The sequence below is a fragment of the Chlamydotis macqueenii genome, chromosome 3 (genome assembly GCF_036417535.1).
Source record: "Chlamydotis macqueenii isolate bChlMac1 chromosome 3, bChlMac1.mat, whole genome shotgun sequence".
NCBI classification, from domain to species: Eukaryota; Metazoa; Chordata; class Aves; order Otidiformes; family Otididae; genus Chlamydotis; species Chlamydotis macqueenii.
The window spans coordinates 110,582,176-110,602,894 of record NC_141558.1 but is presented as its reverse complement, the minus strand read 5'-3'; the positions used below and the strand labels follow the sequence as shown (position 1 = coordinate 110,602,894).

Sequence of the window (20,719 nt, the reverse complement as noted above, 5' to 3'; positions counted from 1 at the left end):
TTTTCTCTGTTCACAGCATAATAGTTTCTTATAGGCGTAGGGGCCAATCATCATCTGCTTTGCAAAGACACATGACAAGTGAGTACATTCTAACGTGTATACACACATTATATAGAGTATACACACAGATTACTATTAAAAAAGAAAGAGAAGCCTTCTAGTCAAGTGCTGGACTGAATATCCCATTTTTCTCTTTCAAAAAGCAATCAATATCTCTGCTTAATGATGTAACATACACGGAAATTGATCTGTGGGAATTAAAAATAAAAAACAATGTACAAAAACAATTGTGTCCTGTAAGCTAGTGGTAAGTATTTTTTTTATTTGACATAATCTAGTTTATACACTAAAAAATATTAACTTAAAATGTAAGAAAATGTCTTATTTCAATCACTTACTGATTAGATGGGAAAACTGTAATATAAAGAACACTGATGACTTGCCTTTATGACAATTATTTTGAGGGGAAAAAATAATAATTTAAGGAAAAAAAGAAATTGTGCCTTTGCCAAATTATTCTTTCTAAGCTGCATCTGAATTCTTATGTTACAAAAAAAAAAAAAAAAGAAAGAAATAAAGAAATCTGTGAAGGAAGATGTAAACCTATAAATATAAGGAAGTATTTCTAAGGGTCATACTGAGGACATAATGAATTTACTCTCACTCCTCCAATAACAACAAAATACTTTAAACAATTTCTGTCATGAAGAAACAGCACTCTGAAGTAACATGTACTACAACTATCTGACAACGATTTTCCTAGCTTTTAGAGCCATAAATTCTGAACTACCTGTGTTCAAAAGCAAGCAGACAATGCAAATATTTTTAAACGAAGTGTGAAATGTTATGCATATAAGGCCTCATTACCTTATGGCTTACATTGACCCTCTTAACCAGTGCAAGTTAAAAAAAAGCAAAAATTAACACTCACAAAAAAAAAAAAAAAAAAGTCTTATTTCCCAGGAAGAACAGAAAGGAAATGGAATAAAAAATAAAAACGTGACAGGAGTGGTCTGTTGGAATTAGACAAACATACACACAGCCAGTCCATCCAGAGTTTCTATTATTATTATTTTTTCAGGATTAATACACCATTCACAATATTAAGTGATGTTTTCTCCAGGTTCCATTCATTACTTTATGGAAAGATCCAGCCGTTTGAGGACCCCAAAAGCATACACCTGCATTTGTTTCCTGCCAGTCCTCGTTGTTAAAAGCTATTAAAAGATTTAACAGTTCTTAATAGAAAGATCTTGTTGAATAGAGAAGAAACCCATAAAATTCTAATGCACTACTCCATTTAACACAATTCACTTTCCTACTGAGAATCCAAGCCTAATCTCACACTCGTGTAGAAAAATAATGAGATCAACAACTCCCAGTGGTTCTTGAAGTATTCTAACCACAGTTTGGATGCAAAAGCACATTTTTTTCTCCCCAATATCTGGATTTGTCGCAGAGATGAAACAAACGCAACGGCTCCTTTTTTCCCTTCTTTGTACAACACGCGGCGCCGCTCACCTACAGCAGCTACATGCGAACCAGACTTTTTTTTTGAAGAAGCATGCATAGGTTAGGCACCGAGCTAAAAGAAACGTAAAGAAATTAGTATTTGGATTAAATCTCTTTTTTTTTTTTTTAAGAAAAATCTAATCCCCTTGTACAACATCCACCAGCCGCAGCGTTACAAAATGTTTGCAGAGGCAAAAGCGCATCTTGAAACCCCGAATCTTCGTCCGAGCACAACGTTATGACCAGATCCCCCCCCCCCCTCCCCGACCGCCTCCAATTAGGCACGGAATTCAAATAAATAAGTTTAAAAATGCCCAGAAAAACCACGCCACGGCACCAGACTGGGCGGGGGACGGGGGGGGGGCAGGGTAGAGACGCCCCTGGCTTTTCAGGGGGCCCTCTCCTCCGCTCTCCCCCTCCCGCCCGCCCCGGCGGCGCGAGCGCCGGCTGTTATTTGCGGCGGGGGTTTGGGTGACTGCGCGGCTCAGCACTTCTATTTACATCAGCGGCGCGAGGTGCCCAATGGCGAGCGGGGAGCCAATCAGATGGCAGATTAGATGTCAACTCGGAGGCAGCTGTCTGGAGACGGTTGCAGCCAGTTTACCTCCACAATTCAAATTCCGAACCTGGCGGAGGAGGAGGCCCGGCCGCTCCTCGGGCCCACCGGGGCCCGCCGCCTCCTGCCTCCCCGCCACCGCACCGCACCGCCGCGCCCGCCCCGCAAAGGCGCCGCGGCCCCGCGATCATCGCGCCTGTCTATCGATCTATCGATCGATCGGCGGAGTTACCGGGCTGGGGGGCAGAGAGGGTGCGGGTGGGGGCGGCAGCCCGCCCGCTCCCCGCGCCCCTTTGCTGACGCTAAGGACTCTTCGTTCTTTTTTTTTTTTTCCCTTTTTTTTTTTTTTTTTTTTTTTTTTAAAGCCCCGGGTTGGATTTCCGCGTGCGTTGGGGGGGCGAGAAGCGTCGTCATGCGCGCGCGCACCCACGCGCGCTTCTGCGGGTGGGCACGTCCCCTTAAGGTCACCGGACGGAGGCACCCCACGCGCCCCTGGCCCCGCGCCGCGCGGGCCGAGGCGCGGGCACACGCGCGCACACGCACACACACACACGCGCGCGCGCTCTTTCCACAGCAAAAGGGGCCCGGCCGCTCCCGCTGCGGTAACTCCGGCAGGGGCAAACTCGTCTGCTCAGCGCGCGCCACGGCGCGACGCGTTCCGTTCGACAAAAACAACCGGTTTTAAAAAAAAAAAAAAAAAAAAAAAAAAAAAAGGGGCGGGGGGGGAGAGAAGAAAAAAAAGCCCCGTGGAAGATAACGGACGCCGTCCCCCGGGAGCCCCCCGGGTCCGACACTTCGGTTACAAAACCCTCGCCGCCCGCTCCCCCCCCCCCCCCGCCCCGTCCCAAGCTTCCCGTCCGCCGGGCCTCGCGTCCCTCCGCCGCCGTTTCAAAGTGGAGGGCCAAAAAAAAAAAAACCCAACCCCGTGAATTGGGTCCGAGAAGCAGCCGGGTTGGGGTGCGAGAGCCGCGCTCCGCCACCCCCAGCCCCAACGGGACCGCGCATTGTGCGCTGCTCACCCCTGCTAGGAAGGCAGCGAGGAGCAGGACTGGCCCGGGTGTGGGGGGGGAGAGGTGAAAAGCGGGGGGAGGGGGGGGGGGAGAGAGGAAAAAAGTGCATTATAAAGAAACTAAGACCCCGACACGAGTGGCACGGAGGCTAGGTACCGTCGTTAACGGAGCGCGGGGGGTTACCTGGGTCCTGCCGATGGCCTGCCCGCTGTTCCCGGGGCTCATCGCCGGGTGATTCCTTTGTTGTGCCGCTGCCCAGGCCGGGTTCGCCGCTCCGTACTGGGCGCCCATGTCCTTGCCCATGCCCATGCCCGCCGCTGCCTGCTGGCTTCCCGGGGCGGCCGCCGCTGCCTGGGGCTGGGGCTGCGGCGGCGGGGCGCTGGGGCTGCTGTAATCGGGGTAGCTGCTGCCGTAGCTCCTCATCATGGGGCTGGGGGACGTGAGCAGTTGGTTCAAGGTAGGGGTGGCCCCGGACGGGTGCTGGTTCTGCCCGGAGAACCGCGCGAAGCCGCCGGCCGCCGCCGCCGCGCCGGCAGCAGCCTTCCCGAGGCCGGCCCCGCCGCCGGGGCCCATCATCATGCCGCCGCCCGGCTGCCGCGGGGAGCTCAGCACCCCGTAGCCCGCCGCGGAGCCCCCGTAACCGCCGCCGCCTGCCCCGGCGGCCGCCGCTGCTGCCGCCGCCGCCACGGCTCCCGCGCCGCCGCCGCCGCCGCCCGCGCCGCCGCCACCGCCGGGGCCGCGGCCGTAGCCCGGGTAGTGGTTGTACTGGCTGTTGGGGTAACCTTCGTGGGAGTTTTGCAGGGGGTCCATGCTGTTGGGGGCCGCCGTGGGGTGCATTATCCCCATCCCGGGGCTTTGTTGTCCGCCATGTTGATCAAAGCAAGGCCCGGCGCGGCTCGCCGTAGCGCTGCTGGCAGGGGCAGGGGCAGCGTTGCCATAATAGCTATTGAACTCCGAGACACCCACCGCGGAGGGGCCGCCGCCGCCTCCCCCGCTCCCGCCGCCGCCGAGGCCGCCGCCGCCGCCGCTCCCAGCGCTCGGGGGCGGCTGCTGGGGTTGCTGCTGTCCGCCCAGGGGTCCCAAGCCGGGGTGATCGTAGCGGCCGCCGATGGGCTCGCCCATCTTGCCGGGCATCTCCTCCTCGTCGGCGCCTTTATTCAGCATTTGCTGCGTCTGCTGGGGGGGCTCGGCCTGAGCGCCCAAAACACTGTCTTTTCCTCCATGTTGCTGCTGCTCCATGTCTGCACTGGGCTGAGCAGCGCCGCCACCGCCACCGCCGTTGTTGTTGCTGCCGCTGCCGCCGCCGAGGCTGCTGTTGTTATTCTGCACGGGATGGTGCTGAGGCGGCGGCTGCTGCGGCGGCGGCGGCGGGAATTGATTTAGCTGCTGCTGTAGTGCATGGTGGTGGTGGTGGTGCGGGTGGTGGGCATGGTGGTGGTGGTGGGCATGGTGATGCGGGTGGTGGGCATGGTGGTGGTGGTGGGGCGGCGCGGCGGGGTGATCGCCTCCGACGCTCTTCAGCTTGTGGTTGGGGAGCAGCCCCGTCTCCATGGCCGAGCCCGGGTTGGAGGAGGAGGAGGAGGAGGAGGAAGAAGAACAAGAAGAAGAAGAAGACGAAGATAACGCCGAGGAGCTTCCACCTTGCTTCAGAGCCGGCTCCGAGGAGGAGCCGCCGCTGCCGCTGGCGTTGTTGTTGTTGTTACCGGCGGCAGCGGCGGGAGCCGCGTTATTGGCCATGTTCAGCGGCTGGCTGTGGTGGTGGAGGAGATGGTGATCTACATTATTCACGCCGCCGCTGCTGCCGCCGCCGGCCGGACTCCCCTCTCCGACCCCCAGCGCGGGGCCCGGCCCGGGAGCCCCCGCGGCGGCGGCGGCGGCGGTGGCGGCGGCCCCGGCCCCCCCCGGGCCCCGCTCCGGGCCCAGGCCGCCCGACAGGCTGGGGGCTTTGCCCTTGCTGTTGTTCGCACCCGCCGGAGCCGCTGCGACTTGCGCGGCCATGATCACCGCAACATTGCGAGTCCGGAGAAACTAGTGCTAATAATACTAACTACCAAAAAAAAAAAAAAAAGAAAGAAAGAAAGAAAAAAAACGAAAAAGGAAAAAAAAATCGACCCCCACTCTCAAAAATTGGAGGCGAGCAGGGCTGAAGGGAGGGAGAGGCGAGGGGCAGACAGCGCAAGGGCCGGGGAAGGGACCGGCCTGAGCCAAGGGTGTCCCCTGCGGAGCGCTCCGCGCCCCGACTTGCGGGAATTTCCCTCCCCGAGTCCGTGGTTGAGATTAGAAACGGTAAGAACGCCTTACGGTCCGCGCCTGTTCCTGCTGTGTGATTTCATGTTGAAAGTTTTTTTGTTCAGGTTTAAATGAAACTTTTTTTTTTTTTTTTTTCTCCCTCCTTTCCTCTCTAACCCGGATATGGGTAAACACACGCCTGCCGGAGCCGCGCGGGCCCAGCATGGCATGAGCCAGCGCGCGAGCCAGCGCCGGCAGCCATCGCCCCCTGCGCGCCCGCGCACCCGCAAAACGCGGACTGGACTCCGCGCCCGGCTCCGGCTCCCGCTCCCCGCCGGCAGCGGCGCGGGGTTGGGGAGCGCGGCCCCCTCGAGTGCCCTTGGCTCGGCAGTCGAGTCCCACTCGTGTGCCGGACTCGCGCGGGGTTGCCGGGGGGAGGGGGCGGGGGGGGGGGTGCTCCGAAGGGAAGGATCGGGCTGGGCCCCGCCACGGTGCGGGGGCGGCCAGAGATGCGGTGCCCCGTGAGCGGGTGTGCAGGAGCGGGCGGGTCGGTCAAACTTTGGGGGACCGCACGCTGTCCCCCGCCCCCAGCCCCATGCGCCGTGCTCAAAAGCCGCCGCGTTGTGTTCCCAGGGCAGGGAAACGTTTGCTGTGACACGGAAAAACACGACTTCCCCCCCCCCCCCCCCGAAGATTATATTGTGAGTGCAGACGATTATAAAATTTAACCTAAAATTCTGCATCGGTAGCATCTTTGCAGTTGTCCACACTGTCCAGCTGTCCCCAACCCCTAACGGTCATTTGCACTGATGATGCTTTTCCATACAGCGCTGTCTTCAGCGTGCGCTCTGTACCTCTTCGCAGATCAACAGGAGTGGATCAAGGAGAGCGAGACGTTTTCAGTCTCATAATTGTTTCCCCAAGCTATAATTTCCAGAACGCACAAGACACTCGTGAAAAATGTAGTAACGCAAACCCCAAAATACGTAATCCCAGCAACTCTTGCTCCAAATGGAAAGCTGCTGCTGCTGACCTACATTTCGGAACCATTTTTCAGAATGGTTTGAAGGGTTTTTTTTATAACTATCTTAATACAAATGACACCCTAGTATAAGAAAGGGTAACAGTCGCTCACTACGTTCAACTAATAAAAGCGTTTGAGAGATCTCACTCACTTGGCTATGAATACAGCAAACTGGGACATCAGCGAACGCTTTCAATATAGTCAGAGTCTAAACCACGTTGTTTTAAATGAATATATTTATGCGCTCTGTTAAAGGCAAGCACGTTTTCAAATTTCCAAATGGATAAATAGGAGATTCAATAATAACGCTAGAGAAAAAAGCAGCATATCAAGAAAGACGCTGTCATGAGTAGGTAGGCTTTTTTGAATCTGCTGTGAAAACATTAAAGAGCAGAGGCTTCATGCTATAATGTTGAATTACATGCAAAGATTATTGATAAATGTGTGAACAGCGTGACTCCAGTGTCTATTAATTTTAGTTCTGTCTGAAAAAATCAGAAATATTCTGATTTCCATTATGGAGTTAGTTTTGAAAAGTCTCAGTGCTCGTCAAGTACATCTTGCTAATACTACTGTTACAAATGTATTTTTCTCTTTCTCATCTTTTTTTTTTTTGTACTCTTTGCAAGTGCAAAAATGTTATACAGCTAGTAGAAAACCATAGAGCGGGGAAAAAAATGTTGAGTAATTCTAGTGGGGGGAATCAGGTGCGTACCCAAGGGTCATTATAGTCTGTAGCAACAACAAATTGCAGTTCTATGCAAACTGCTAGAAAGGGGTATATCATCTTTGTAGGAGAGAGAATAACAGAACTGTAAGATGAATTCGTGCCAAATCATTCATCAGCTTTTGCCAAGAGAATACTACATCTTTGTTAGTGAGCCTTTTTGACATTTTCTCCTGGATTTTCTTCTTTTCTATATTCAAATGCACACTAATTATACACATTAAACCACATAAGTTGATTTTTTGAAGTCTTTCATATGCAAATATAAATATAGATGTCTACTTGAGTGTATTTATTTACATGTGTACTCTAAAATAAAATATAAAATCAATTACACATTTATATTTATACTTTAAGACATTTATATTCAAGCAAAAATACATCTATTGAAAATCTGATAAGATGGACTGGTAGCGCCTCGGCTGCGGATCACGATACTTCCTGATGTGCTCCACAACTCTTTCCGATCAGGAAAATAACCCGCAAAGTTTAACATAGATTTACTTTGAAATGTTTTCCCCAGGAAAGAAAAAAAAAAGAGATGAGGCTTTAAACTCCAGAGTTTATACTACTAACTCCTTTTCCTCCCATTTGTTTCAGCAACTCGGCTACAGGATTGGAACTCAGAGGCTATAAAATAGAGGCCCTCAGCACAATGAAATCAGTCTGCTATAAAAGGCAACACATGCCAGTTTTTCCTCCCCAATGGCAGATGCCACACCCTAAAGCAGACAGAAGGCACTGCAGTCTGTGCAAGGGAAGCACAACACAAAGCAACAACGATGGTTCAATTTTGTAGATCGCAAATAATGTTGAAATTCCTTTTGCCATCTTTGCTCAGATGATGAGTGGTAGTGTTTGTTAAATTCAAATGCTCCTTTCCAAAAGCTCTCATTGTATGCATGAATTATGAATTTATTATAATATAATGTAAAAAAGCTCTAATTGCCATGCATATTATCTGCTGCAAAATGATTGCGTTGATATTTGATATCGCAAGTACGCAGTTTCAACTTGGGTTCCATTTCCATTGTTTCTTCAATTTAATTATTTTCTATAAACCAATGTTGTCCAAGCGTGGTTTCTTCCTCTTGATTTTTTTTTTTCTGATAAATTATAAACTCTGGTGCTCTGGGATCCCTTTCAGGATAAACAACATCATTTTCTAAACCTTCTGTTGGTAACTTGTTTATTCCATTGGCCACGACATCCGTACAGACCCCCTAGGCCGCCCGGCTGTAGCTTGGCCCCATGGAAGCGAAGTGCCTTTCCCCGCGGTACGGCAGCCGTCCTTCCATTTGATCAGAGCGGTAGCTTTTAAATTGTACCAAGAGTAACACTAAACGAGAGATACAGAAAACAAACCAGTACTCTAATAGCTCTGAGCTGTTGTTTTAGAGGCATTTGGAGAAACAGCGTTATCTTTAATTTGTTGGGTGAGATAAAAGTTCAGTCAGAGGTTCGAGAGTCTGTAGCATCTGACCTGGGTACCCACTGGAGTCTGAAAAATGCCTGTGTACAAAAACCCCCTTTTTGTTGGGCTCTTGTTGTGCATTATGTTTAAATCCACTGCACAGTTCAATAAAACAGTTGTCAAATTCTCCGTAATTCTCAATTTCCTTCTTTTAGATTGGCATTAGATTTAATGAGGAAAAAAGAGAGGAGTACGTGGGCTTTTATTAAATTATCACATCTTTTACTAGTTAAACATCCAATTGAAATCATTCTGAAGTCAGTGCAAATCTTTTAATTGATTTCAATAAGGCATAAATCAGATCACAGAAAAGTAAGCAGCCAACTCAAGAGCTTTAGCTTTATGCTTTAGCTCAGTATTTGGGACTATATTAATGGAATTTTGCTTTTAAGAGAGCCTTTACGTGGTCAACATAAATATAATATAGTAGTGTTTTCTTTATTACGTAATATTTACATTTTGGTCACAAATGTAATATGTAAACGATTGCAGTTGATATCCAGCTGATAAGCCAGAATCTGTTAGGTGTAAAGCCTCTGGGTAAGTGTAAGCACTTTATTTTAGCTGGTCATAATGAACTTTGAAAAAACACGGTTTGTGCCAACAGATTGTGGCCTAAAACATGTAGAGAGTGACACATTCTACCATTTAATTAAAATCCATTCTTTAGCAGCAACTAATCCCGGGCAATTTAATCAATTTATTCTGGCAATGTGTAAACAAAAGGACTTCAAAACATCACCGTCTCCATCTCAAGAGTGTCATACACGATTTTAGTATGGAAATGCAACATTAGCAATTTTTTTCCTTGCTGGATTTAGACCACTTGAATGGAATATTTAAATACCTCAATTTTACAAATGCGAATCATCCCTTGAAGTCAGTAAGATCACTCACTTCCTTAAAGTTAAGCCCTGATTAAGTGCTTCTGTGGACTGAGGCCTCTAGGAACAACCGCTCTTGAGCCTGTACTTCGGTGAGATGGCAGCCCAAGCGATGTTCTAAATCAAAACAAAATCTTCCACTTGGCAGTAATGGTAGGGGTTGTTGATTTCTGGGTTTACCCACCGGTGAAATCTGAGCCTTTAAACTGAATTACACCAATATTTCTGGATCCTGTATCTTTGTTTGGGAACATCATTGCCTTTTGGAGAAATCTAGGAAAAGGCCAGCTTTCCTTTGAATTAATAATTTATGGTCCTGTTCATTTATGAATTAGAAAACTAAAATGACATTCAGTGCAACAGTAATCACAGAGTTCTCTGCCAATGGTTCTTGCCCGTTCTCCTGCCTTTTAAAAATCTTTCCTTTGCTGATGTGCAAGAGGCACATGGGAAACCAAAACAAACGCTTGCTGATAGCTGCATATTGGTCGGAGGTCCTTTCCATCCTCAGTTGTAGCACGCAGGGGTGACAGATACATTGAAGAAACAATCAAACTGACTACACAGCTTTCACACTCATAAAATAAACGAGATCGCTACCTTAGCGGTAAACATGCTGGATCTTCAAGGGGAAAAGAAAAAAAAAAAAGCCCTAATTTTCTTTCCTAAACTTTTTCCACAGTGTAGTTACACATTTTATGTGTCACAATGCGAGCATTACCTATAGCCTGCAGTATTTGTCTAGTGCTGTCTCTAGGAACAGATTACTGTGGCCTCTGTGTCTCCATCAAGGGAAATAATTTGTCTGTAGGATATTTTTATGTACAGCCAGAAATGAATGGATTTTAATAGGAGATGGCACCATTTTTTTTTTCCTTTGCAAACTGAATTTCTTTTCTATGACTATAGTGAATATGCAATTCTGAATATTTGCAAGGGTGACAAAAGAATGGTTTTGCCTGATGCGCTCTATTTTTGACCCATTTCTGTAACATTTGGCCATTCACACTCTATAATACAGCAGCTCCGAGTCTTTTGGCCAGAGCCCCACCTTTCTCCTTTGCTGTAACAGTCTGCAATTCCCTCCTTCCTCCACCTTATCTTCATTCCCCACCCTTTTACACGTACATGCACGTTCGCTCTCTGGGTAACCCCAAATTCCTGCAGCTCGATTGGCAGCTGCCTTAGCCTCCCGAAGTACAGTCATACTGTATCACTCATGGGTATCACTCATATCCTTGCTTTCCCTGAAATGAATCCTACCCTCCAAGTTCCAGGAAAGTTCACCCCGGCGGTGGGAGAGGCCAGATGAAACTTTCCTGAGCCTTCTCCATCCCAGCCTGGAACATGCTTTCCCAAGGGGGCACTTCCTACGTTTGAGAGCTGTTGCTTTGATCCATTTATCCTTTAAGCACTCCTATAAACGGAGAAGTCCAATTACTCCCACTTCACCATCAAGGAAAGGGCCTCAACGGCACCTCAATGGCAAGGGAGGAACGCTGTGACGGCATGAACGTTTCTTTCAGCCGCAGCGCCAGCTCCAGCAGCTCCAGGTGACTGCCGACACCACCTGGTACGGGCCTTTGGGGTGCTGATGCAACGGTCTGCGCAGCTGCATGCTGCGCCACTCACCCAAGGGGGGAGAAAGAAAACTTATTTTTATCCAGATCCTTGCCCTGACTCATCCAACGGCCCAACCAGTAGTGCTGGCATAACAGGAAGGGGGAAGAGAAGGGGCAGAGCGCACGAGGCCGTTACCCACTTCTTACTGTTTGACCGAGGAGGAGATTTGGAGGCAGGGGGAGATGAACAGGACCTGTTTAGCCAGTGCTATTGCCAAAAAAAAAAAAAGTTTGTCTGAAGATAATAAACAGGTGCTCTCTTCCAAAGCCCAGCTGAGCCAGTGAAAAAAAGTTACCGTCCTCATTTTTTGTTGGCATCATCCCTGCCAGATATTAATGTCCTCACATCTGCTAGTACAGTTGCTCATGTGTGTTCCTCAACCCTTTTCAGATTAAATGAGCCAGGTTACCAGACTTACTACTTAGACTATCTGCATTAGCTCAGACCCATTTGCCTAAATAAGATTAGGATAAAGTGAGCCAAAAGATCTGAGGAGGCAGCAGACTCCAGCAGAGGGACAATAAATAGCTGGTGGGTTGTAGTAGCCTCTTCAATAAGCATAACCTCTTGTGTACTCAGGGAGCCCATCCACTTAGGACCTAAATGTTGGTCATGGTGATGCAGAGACAGTTACAAGTCAGTGAAGAGAGTTTATCCTTTTTTTTTTTTTTTTTTTTTTTTTTTATGTCTGGCCTAGAGTAGTAAAAGCTCCAAGGTGTGGGGTTACCATTTACTATTACTGCATCACAGGAGAGTTAACTTGTGACGCATATGCTGAACTGTATGAACATCTCCAGAGTCCCAGGCTTGTATTATGACTGCTGGTCCATCTTCTTTGCTCATACAGTGGCTCAACGGAGCCTCTAAACTGCAAAAGTGAGCTAGCAAGTCTTGCCTAAGCTAGGGAATGTCCTTGCACAGGAGGCAGCAGAAATGCCTGCGATCTCTAGACTCACAGGGAAAGGTTCACTTGGATGAAGATACTCCACACGCGCCAGCTGGAGAAGGGGCAGCCACGGCATTGTTCCCAGGGAAATGGCGCAGAAGGCTGAGGGGTGCAGGAGCTGTCGGTTACGTACGCAGTCCCCATGGACACGTTGAGCTTGTTCCTGTCCTCAGCAAACAGGACGTCACCACCAACTGCCATTCGGGTGCTTCACTTTCACATCCTCTCTGCCACGACACGGCTGATTGTCAAAGCCACAATCAAATCCTCGTTACAAGGGCAAAGTATTTCTCAAGAAGAGCATCTCCCATGGCTGGCTCTCTGCTTCAGCTAAGCTAAAAGCTAAACTAAGCCAAGAGGAGATTTTTTCCTACATCCTAGATGTATACTACTTCAAGATATATAGCTCTAAAAAATCTCAAAATGTTACTAGTCTGGGGCCTGATCCTGGAAATGCTTACTAATCCATGTAGTCCTTGCTCCTGTCAAACCATGAAACTTAGTGACAGACTTGAGCAGCTAGCATGTGGTGAGGACTGATCTGTTTAAAACATCTGTTTCTTCTTGCTTAAATTTAAAAAGAAATGTTATTAAAATTAGAACAACCATTTTATTAATCCAAAATATCATCTAGTTATTTAACAAAGGCTTAACAATGTGAGTCATCTGCATTAGCAAATCCAGATGCTATAGTCAGAGGCAGCAAAGACTCAGGGACTGACAATAGGCTTGCTTTGTACGCTAATTAATTTTTTGCTATTTGTTTTTCATTCCAAACAGACCATCCCTAATATTTTATCTCTCTTGGTGGACTTCAGGGAAATTGTAAGTCAACAGAAAAATACCAGATTCTCTCTCTTTAAAAAAAATAATATACATATACTATTACGATTTTTTCCTAATCTTGATTTTGTCTTTTCAGCGGACTTCACAAAAAAAAATGAAATGCGTGTGTATCTCTTTGCCATGTTACAGCTGGTTTCTTCTCATCTAGAGGATCGGACAAATGTGGTTTTCATTTAACCACATTTAAATTTAAATTGCCACACCATTCTGTGCTGGGTGTAAACTTACTATGCATATGTCCAAGAAGAAAGGAGCTTAATTTGGGAACCGCTATCCATGGTGATTCTCACCAGCTAGAAATCAGCACTCGTTCTGGGAAAGGCCACATAATGTACAATCATCAAAATCATCTTGTCCTTTTAGCTCTTCACTGAAGGGCTGGTCCCAATCAATGGGAATTTTCAAAGCACCTTGTGACAGAAAAATTAAAGTTCAGCAGGAGCAAAGTGAGACCAGCACTAAACACTTTACTGATTTAATTTTAATACGTATCATTTTTATACAGGGATCTTATTTGCACAGCTCAATGGAGCCATGTATTTGAAGAGCACTGCTGATTAATTAGGTTGGTTCAGTATGAATGAATTAGGTGATCTCTATTTTATGTCTGTTTTGAAGTTCACTATTGTGAACTTCACCCCATTCAGTGCTTCATCCTGTTTAAAAGACTTATTACTAACTTTACTTGGGCAAGAAAGGGAATCATTAAAAGCACTATGGAAGCCTCTTGAGTATTCTGTTACAGATGTATAAATCCAGCTCATTACTCGGCTAAGGGGAACTGACTTTCTAGGCTGATTTTGAAAACAGAGGGATCATGAACTGGCAGGTGTGAAAACTGCAGTTTTTATGGACCAGACCTGAACCCAAGTTCTCTGTTCCTGAGGTGATGTCTGTACCAGCTTTAAAAGTAATTGGCCTCTTTTTATAAGTATATTGTGTATTTTGTTCCTATTTTCTCAAAAGACTGCAGAAACAACTGTTTTTGGTTATTTGGAATATTTATCTCAATGCTGCAGTAAAAACAAAACCATGTTTCACTTAAAAACACAACAAAGGTGGAACATGCTAGACTTCCCTTTTTACCTCTTTACTTCCAGTTCAGGAGTTCCTTTATTCAGCCTGATGCTAAATCTACTTGTATTAGAGAATCCTTTTTATCTGAGCAAATCTTATTCCTTAGCAATGAATCTCAGAACATTGTGGTGTGATTGTATAAAGCCATTGCTTTTTCTTTATTGCCCACTAAAGAAACATTTATGATTAAATGGGAAAAGGAACTATCTCATTCTCTTGAGCTGGAGATATTGGACTCAATAATGTCCTTCATACGTGTATGCTCTATTTCAGCTAACCTGTTAGAATTGCAATATAAAATTGTAAATCAATGGCATCAAACACCTGTGAAGATGAGTAAGATTGCAAGCCATTTCTCAGATGGATTCGGTGAAACAGCTCCCAGCCAAGAACTCTTTTACATGTTCTACAGAGTCTGCCCTAAATTACCCCAGTAAAGTCACTTGTTATACATCATATTGAGAAAATTGCCAGCTGCCTGATGTCAAGTACTCAGGAACACTATACATAGGGACACTTGGACTTTGCGGGATGTGACAGACAACTGGATGTTAATAAAAATCGAGTTACAGGCCATTCAGCTGGTTATTTGCAGAGCTAAAAATTCAGACTCTTCTTTCATAATGAAAGTGGATCCTTAGGAATTTGTTCAAATCTGTTCTGTTTAGCTATAACTACAGAAAATGCACGCTCCTCTGTACAAGGCGTTCCTTAATTGATTACGTTAGTGAAGGTAGGAATAGTTAAAACCAGCTACTCATAAACACTTTATGGGATAGAAAGAATAAAAGTAAGGAGGAATTTTGTTTGTTTTTCTTGTTTTTCTGTAGTCACAGTGGTATCTCTTTTAAGCTTGTCATCTTCTGCTTGGCTGATTCTCTTGTAAGGACTTTAATAATATGAATTTAATATGAAGTGTACCTTTGTACCTACAAATATACATCAGTCAGAAAACCTTTACTCCCTGTATTTTGGAATAAACTGATTGAGATTTATCGATGTGAAATATCCCCAGACCTAACAAATGCAGAGTTGTTATTGCCCAGGCATGCTTTTTACCTTTGCAGAGCACGGAGATCAGTGCAGTATAAACATTTGGCTGCCAGAAATTGTAAAATAAAAATACACACCGCCCAGCTGATGGTATTTCAACTCGGCTCACAGAGCTGACAGTACTCACTGAGCATGATTCTGTCACAAGGGTGTTCTCCTGCTCCCTGCAGAGGACACCAGAAGGTGCGGGGAATATGTCTTAGTGCATCAACCTGATGGTTTGTGCTGCTCTGGAAGGGTGATGGCAAGTCCGCTGGTGGAGAAGGGATTACAGTGTTACCTGGAAGAATGCACCTAGAAGGAGTCGAAGAATGATCAAGGAAAGGATCAGAGAGGAGCAACTCCAAGAAGAGGCACCTGCACAGAAGAGGGCATCACAGAGGTCAAAATGTCTTGTTATGGCTCTGGATTCAGTAATGAGGCAAAAGTTACAAGCTAGTAAGGAAAACAGTGACTTCTTCACTTTCTGTCTTTGAGTTAAAATTGGGTTTTGGAAGATCATTGCTCATCTATGAATCATGAGGGTTAATTACATAAAATTGTTTGACCTATGTTATACCTCAGGTTGTATGACCTAAAGGTATCTTCTGACCTTAAATTTTATGAATCTGCATTAAGTAGCTGTAAGGAAGGAATGGCAGAATAGGATGTTGTTTCACTGATTTGAATTACAGGATGTATTTGCATCTTCATTTGCATTTACTGTCTTAAGAGTAACCGTACTGAATGCAGTTGTGGGATTGAGTTGTCACTGTGAGCTGAAAAGAGGTGAACGTGTGTTCAGAGAGACCAAGATCACGTTTACAGGACTGATATCTACTAGCAGAGTTGTAAACAGATGCCAGCCCTGACAGGCAAAGCTGTGTCGACAGAAGCCTCTGGTAAAGGCACAGTTGTACCAGTAAAACTATATTTTTACCAATAATATTTTATGCCAGTGGTGGGAGATGGTTCTATTCTACTAGCAGAAAATACTGTTTTGCTAGTACAGATGTATCCACACTAAACTGCTTAGGATTTTAGTATGCGCAGCAAAGCACTCCCCTCAATGATTCCTAAACGCATCGATTTTGTTGGTGCTGCCAGACAAAGGGCACGCAACCGGCCCTGGCAACTGTCAGCTCGTGGTACCATACATGACAGCATCTATTAGAGTGTGCAGAGAGAGTTTCGGGAGAAATCCAGGCTAAATCTGTTGGCCAAATAGTTTTGTCAGGGAGGAGTGTGAAAAGATCAGGCTGAACAAAGTTGGAAGAAACAATGAGTAATGAAAAAGTTCTTTTTCTAAAATAGTTTCTGTCATTTGAAGCAAAGGTTTAACAATGCAGGCAAAAATGACACTGGAATACTGAAACCATGGTTTCAGTAATTGAAGCGATACTGGAAAATCATTTGTGGTGTAAACTAGCTCCAAGAAGAGACCCTAGGGGAACGGGTGAAGGGTGATAACAGTTAGCACTCCATCCAGGAGCGGGGAAGGAGGAGGGAATGTCACTACTCTGGTCTGTAAGTGTGGGCCAGATGTGCCAGCCCTGATCAGACTGTGTGACCCACTCGCAAGCCTTGCGTGGGTGAAATGTGGGTGTTACTCTTTATTCAGCAGTGCTCACGGGCTCCATTTCCAGGGAGTTCCTAGGACGTGGGTGTGCACAGCTTTAGCATCAGCCTAGCAGATGCAGTCTGTACTGAGCTGGTGCTCAAAAGCGCAGTTCTTGCTTTTCACACTTCACGTCGAAGTGCTGCATATTTTGGGAGGGTGTGATCACTAATCAACCTTTACTCCACCTGAATAAAATTTTGCAGTATTCCATGCCATTCCCCCCTCCCCACCCCCCCACTCCCCCCCCACGCCTCCCCTCCCAATAACCTTATTTAAGCCTTTCAGTACTGTGACACAGCTTTTCTCCTTCACTGCTTCTGCAGCTTTAGCAATGGCTCTCCTGGTCAAAGTGGCGGCTGGCTGCGTGCTAGAGCTTTCACTGTGTCTGCACCACTCACACCTCAGCCCTTCTCACCGAGGAACAGGACTCAAAGGCTGAACCTCAGGGCATTCAGAAACAATTTGGAGGTGGTCGTGGAAACGATTGTTGGGAATGTGTTTTCAAGCGAGTGAGTTCATGCAGGGAGCTAGGGGAGAGGGTTTTGGGGAAGCAAAGTGCCCTGGCTGCTCTGACTGCTTCGTATCTCTCTCCCTCTTGCGCTGTTGTTCCTTGCGGTGCTGTTCACAGCGCTCACCCACCACAGGGCTTTTATTCTCTTTATTTCCAGCTTTGCAGCTCTGACTCTTCCCTCACCCATCCCATCATCACTCCTTTTGCTCTGACCCCTGTCGCAGCAGCTGCTGGTCTCACACACGTGCTCCGACGTCCCACGCAGGACTGCGTGGTGCTTTGTTTCACTCCTTCTCTGGGAAAACATGGAGGACCGGCAGTGAGGCGGGAAGATGAGGGAGTTGGGAGGGGTGCAGAAACACCTCAGGGAAGGCACAGCTACTGGCCAGGAGAAGCAGAGGACTGGAAAAAAGGTTGCAACCTCTGCTCCAAGGTTGGGCCTTGTGCCTCAGAAAGGATGGCACTGGCACACAGGACGCCCGGGGAAGACTGAAGTGGCCTGTTCCTTTCCATGAGGTGTTCCAAGCCGCATCAGCACCTCGAGGAGACGAGCACAGCTGGGAACAGGAGCCTGGGGAACGGTGAATCGCTCACTTCACTTCAGTCACTGCACATTCTTGCTTGCCCTTTCCTAGGGATTTGGGCTCGTGGAGGCAGGGGAGAAGGGCTCAGCTGCCAGTGGCGGCAGGAGCAGCGCAGATCCTAAATTCACTCCTGGAGGAGCTGGTGTGGAGCCTGCCATGGTGGTGACGGAGGGCTGCAGTCCGGCGCGTTCGGTGCTGCCTGCCACTGTCCTTCTTCACCCAGCCCAGGGAAAGGAGATGCCAGTTGGCTCGGTTCGGCGGGGCAAGGCATGCACCAACAGCCCACCCTGAGGCGGAGGTGGCTGAAGGGCCCAGCACGAACCCCAGCACGGCTCGGGCAGGGCCAAAGCTTTGGTGTGAAAGCAGGAGGCTGGGCCGGATGACTCCTCGGGCAAGCAGCCTCCGGCTCGGACTGCAAGCGCCATGCAGCCCCTCGCTGAGGCACTGGGGCTGGAAACAGACTTGGGGGCATTTGCAGGAGACTTCAATTTTAGAGATAAAAGCACTGCTCGTCTAGAGCTGTGTTTGCCTTTGCTGGCATACGAGAGGGCGATGAAAAAAAAAAAGCCACTATGGTTGAAACAGGGAATTCAAATATCACTTATATTCATGTGTTGCAGATTTGCTCCATGTAAAATGTCATTTTAGCACAAAGATTTGGGAGTGTGAAGAACACAGACCCAGACTGTCATAATACACTTAATACATGAATAAGTATTTATGTGGAATCCTATGTTTAGTGGGTAAATAAGCATGTATCTCTAAACTAATTCAATCCAGCGCAACACAACTAACTGCCTTGACTCTGGTGCCGTTTATAATGAGCCCAGAACGCTTTACTAAAAACAACGAATTAAACCGAAACAACCGCACTGCCAGCCGCGGCAGCTGACGGGGCACACGGCCACGGCGCGCCGCCGCTCTGCCGAGCGCCATCTTGTGGCCGCCCGCCAGCCGGCCGGGCCTGTGGGCGCCCCGTGCCCGCGGAGGTACGGGCCGCGGTGCCTGCCGGGAGCGGCAGCCATGTCGCGCACCGCGGGCGGCGGGAAGGGCGAGGAGGGGCTTCCCCACCGGCTCCTCCCCCTTGTTCCCGGCCCTCTTTCCTTCACTCCTGTCGTACTGTGGTCAGGCCGGGTAAGAGCCAGAGCACTTGACAGGGGTTAAATGTTTACCTTCTTTTCAAATTTGGAGTGTGTTGTGCCAGATCATCCACCGCTGCTCGGCAGCCTGGTGCCACTGGAGCCGTGGAGATGTGTGGTGCCTTATGCCGCCTGCTGATCTGCTAACACTGGCTTCCAGGGTTAATTTTTTTTCCAGGAGGCAACGTTTCCCCCCCATACCTGCCCACGCACCCCTTGTTCTGCTCAGGAGTAAGCGTTTTTCTAAAAGATACGCCATTTAAGTTCCACATGATGGGACTTGGCAAACCTGTTCTCTGTAGAGAAACGCTTGTAGGAGTAGGAGTTATTATAAATCACACTGTAACTCTGAAGGAGTATAAATGGCGAAAATGGCAAAAGACTTAATTTTTTTTTTATTTGGGCTACAAAGAGCACAGAAGTTAAAATTTCAAAGGGTTACAAATACCAATAGAAAATCAATAGAGGGATTAAACAAGAGCATTGGTTTTACCACACCTTGAATGCTCAGTTTGTAAATATACTGCAAGGCTCTTAGTAATCTATAAGAGTTCAAAGAGTCATAGAATGATTTGGGTTGGAAGGGACCTTTAAAGGCCACCTAGTCCAACCCCCCTGCAAGGAGCAGGGACATCTCCAACCAGATCAGGTTGCTCAGAGCCCCGTCCAACCTGGCCTTGAATGTTTCCAGGGATGGGGCATCCACCACCTCTCTGGGCAACCTGTTCCATTGTTCTACCAAGTCTGAATCTGTTTCCTTCTATTTTAAAACCATTACTCCTTGTGCTGTCACAACAATTCCCTGAGTATTGCGTGGCCTTGGGAAAATGCAACCATTTTCTACCTATCTCTGGAAGGGCTGTGGTGTATCTCTGCTCCATGCCCCATTTGGTGGGCGTGTTTCCTGATGCTGGTCTTGGCAGCAGGCGAGGAAGAAGTCGTAATACTACTGCTCCATGGGGCAGCGTTGTCCTCCGTTGCCACTGCTGTATGAAGTTAGTTGTAAAGTTATGACAACATTCTTGAGAGCTTGATAGCAGTCCAGTGTTCTGGAGTCTTGCAAGAAATTGAGTATCTTAATTTTTATTTAGGAAAAAAAAAAAAAAAAGATAAGTGTCCATGTTGGTAGTGACAGGGTTAGAAACGCTACTGAAATGTACCCCTCAATGGCTGGAATGCCAGAAGACCCAGACAGTCATTGTTTGTTTTTCAGCCCCATAATTAGGACAGTATTGGACTGGGGAAGGGGTCTGACTCCTGATTTTGTAATTTCTTGGGTTTGCCATACTACCTGACACTGGACTTTATCCTAGTTTAGTAGTGGACAGGAGTGTCATGCACATGAGAACATGCTGATGCTCACAGTGCTGTGAGGCTCCTCGACAGTTGGTCAGTAGTATCTTCCCTCACAGAACATAGCAGCCCCTCCAGTGTCCAGACTTCTGAAACCAGGAGCTGCCGGCTGGCATGGACACTTCTTTCAAATCACCAGGGCTCACACTTTTGTCCTTGCTTTGTGCCATTATAAACTGCCGGTGTGCTGTTCCTTTCCTTCTGCAGCCTGCTGACCCCTGAAGTAACAGATTTGCTGAGGTGGTTCTTCTCTTCTACACTGAACCTGTCAGGTACAGTCTAATTGAGAGGACAAAGTGGGCTTACTGGTTTTGTGTGGTCCTCTGTGCATACATCTACATTTACGGATGGACCAAGACTTCTGAGTATCTCACCCTCCAATAGAAAATAAAAACTTTGTTTAATGTCTTAGAAAGAAATTTCTTATGTCTACAGAATAGCTCTGTACTTCTCTGACTACAGAACAGGGCTTTCTCTCTTGGGTTTTATAAAATGTACTCAAAATGGGGGCCAGAGAGAAAAATCAATGATCAGAGACACTATATGCTGATTTACAGATAGATTAGGGATA

General features: G+C 47.3%; 1 protein-coding gene across 5 annotated transcripts in view; it reads right to left on the bottom strand.

The window, feature by feature from the left end:
• Positions 1-5,583, bottom strand: part of ARID1B (AT-rich interaction domain 1B) — a 330,573-nt gene extending 324,990 nt beyond the window's left edge. The window contains exons 1-2 of one of the 5 annotated variants that reach the window (XM_086745997.1): positions 3,262-3,314; positions 1,522-1,585 (exon numbers count right to left, since the gene is read on the bottom strand). Coding sequence is in view for 2 of the 5 variants with exons in the window: in XM_086745996.1 (XP_086602122.1) it covers positions 3,262-5,076 (1,815 nt within the window). In the remaining 3 variants the exon portion in view is untranslated. Of the gene's footprint in view, positions 1-1,521; positions 1,586-2,116; positions 2,728-2,990; positions 3,056-3,261 lie in introns of those variants that run through there. The other 4 variants (XM_086745998.1, XM_086745999.1, XM_086745996.1 and 1 more) reach the window with 4 other exon arrangements.
• Between the last annotated feature and the right edge of the window lie 15,136 nt (positions 5,584-20,719).